This window comes from Fomitiporia mediterranea (genome assembly GCF_000271605.1).
Source record: "Fomitiporia mediterranea MF3/22 unplaced genomic scaffold FOMMEscaffold_1107, whole genome shotgun sequence".
Taxonomy (NCBI): domain Eukaryota; kingdom Fungi; phylum Basidiomycota; class Agaricomycetes; order Hymenochaetales; family Hymenochaetaceae; genus Fomitiporia; species Fomitiporia mediterranea.
The window spans coordinates 1-2,315 of NW_006761492.1; the positions used below are offsets into that span (position 1 = coordinate 1).

Sequence of the window (2,315 nt, forward strand, 5' to 3'; positions counted from 1 at the left end):
CACAAGGAACAAAACAAAGATTAACAGTACATCATACTCTACAACAGAACAGAATAGCAGAACAAACACATAAAACTATATTTAGAGGTGTAAGAGCATCTCTAACATCTACTGAATTACTGTTTACATTATGGGCCAAAGCAGTAATTCATATTACCTATATTCATAATAGAACACTGTGTGCTACTTTAAATTATAATACCCTACATTACAAACGTTACAGAACACACAGAACAATTGATAATATATATGAATTTGGTCAATATATTATCATTTGCAACAAAAATCCTACAAAAATATAACAGTAAGGTATCATTACTTGTTAGATAGGATTAGACAATGAAAGTAAAGGCTATAAAACTTGGCACAATAATAAAATCACCATTGAACAAAATATTCAATTTCTCAAAGGTAAACCTCCTCAAATTGAAGGGGAGAAAATAGACAATACAAACAATGATACGAACGAGTGTTTAATAATTAAAAATAACAAAACAGATGATAGAATAACAAGAACAGACAACAATGATACAGACAACACTGATCCTAACAAAAAAGGAAAAGTAGCAGAACCAACAGACTTAATGGACAACAAAGTTAAATTAACTGAAAAAGAAGTAGAACCTAAATTACATCGATTGGAATGGAAACAGAAACCAACAGAATGTGCTATCAAGCTTGAACAATGTATGGAGAATAAACACATAACGAAACACATGTATGCACTTAGCAAAAAGGATGAAGATAATATTGCCATTCATTTAACAGAATTTAATACTAAAATAAGTGAAATACAATTGGATCTGACTTCATTTTATAAAGCAATCTAATGTCTAGATTGTGATTCATAGATTGCAGCTATGAAAGACAAAATAAAACAATTAGAAAATCATAATACATGGGAAATCACAAATCCACACAATAATATTAACATCATCAGAACATGATTTGTCTATAAAATAAAGCAATATGCTGATAATAGTATAGAAAAATATAAAGCACAATTAGTAGTTCAAGGAAACTATCAGATTGACAGCCTTGACTATCATACAGACGATTTATTTGCTCCTACTGCTAGACTATCTACAGTGTAATTAATATTAGCATGGGTAGCATCTAATAATTATGAAATACATTAGATAGATATAAAATTGGCATATCTGTATGGACAATTGACAGAAGACAAAGAAATATATGTTAAACCTCCTCCAGGTAACTTAATAGACAGATTACAGAATGGACAAATATTACAATTATGAAAAGCACTATACAGATTAAAACAAGCTGGCAGAAGATAGTATAAAACACTATCTAATATACTACTTAAATGTAGATTAACAAAATCCAAACATGATAATACTGTATTCTTCACAAAGAAGAAAGAAATAACTGTAGCCATATTATTTGTACATGTCAATGATATTACTATCACAGTAATGAATAATAATACTATTGTAATGATAAAACAATCTATTGCACATCATTTACAATATACAGACAGTAGCAAATTACACTAGCTACTTGGTATAGAGATTCAACACAACAGAGAGCATAGATTCATTAGGATGCGTCAGACACATTATATTAATAGTATAATAGAACGTTACAAACTTACAAACGAACAAAGTGTACAAACACTCATGCAGCCTAGTACACAATTAAAAACAGTATTGCAAACTGATAACAATAGAAAACAAATGTCTAATATACTATACATGAACATGGTTAGCACACTTAGATACATTACAGACTGTATGTGGCCAGATATAGCATTTGCAACAAATCAGTTAGCAAAATACCTCAATGACCCTGGTATGGAGCATTATCTAGCACTTAAACATTGTTACATGTACTTAAAAACTATGAACAATGTCTGGCTCCAACTCAGTAGTACAAATCAATCAATATTGAACAGCTATACAGATGCAGACAGCATGATACAAGAAGGGCATTGTGCAATATCAGGATACACATTTTACTTGAGCAATTCATTAGTTTTGTAGTCAAGTAAAAGACAAACACTGGTGGCAAATTTGATGTATGAAGCTGAATTAATAGCTCTTACAAGAGGAACACAGGAAGCAATCACACTTACTCATTTAGCTGAAGAGATTCTGCAGGTCTCTGATACACTAATTAATATCTATTACAATAACAATACTGTTATACAAACGGTTACATTAGACGAACTCAAATATTCAGAACGAACAAAGCATTTAGATCATAAGAAAGATTTTATTAAATGCTACATTGAGTTAGAGTACATAAATGCGAAATACATACAGACAAACGATCAATGAGCAGATATATTAACT

General features: G+C 30.3%; 1 protein-coding gene across 1 annotated transcript; it reads left to right on the forward strand.

Moving 5' to 3' along the window:
• Positions 1-1,517: 1,517 nt before the first annotated feature.
• FOMMEDRAFT_100059 (uncharacterized protein) lies at positions 1,518-2,003 on the forward strand (the record flags this gene model as incomplete). The annotated part of the gene is made up of 1 exon (XM_007272347.1): positions 1,518-2,003. A coding segment is annotated over one exon (486 nt), but the record flags the coding sequence as incomplete, so codon positions are not given.
• Between the last annotated feature and the right edge of the window lie 312 nt (positions 2,004-2,315).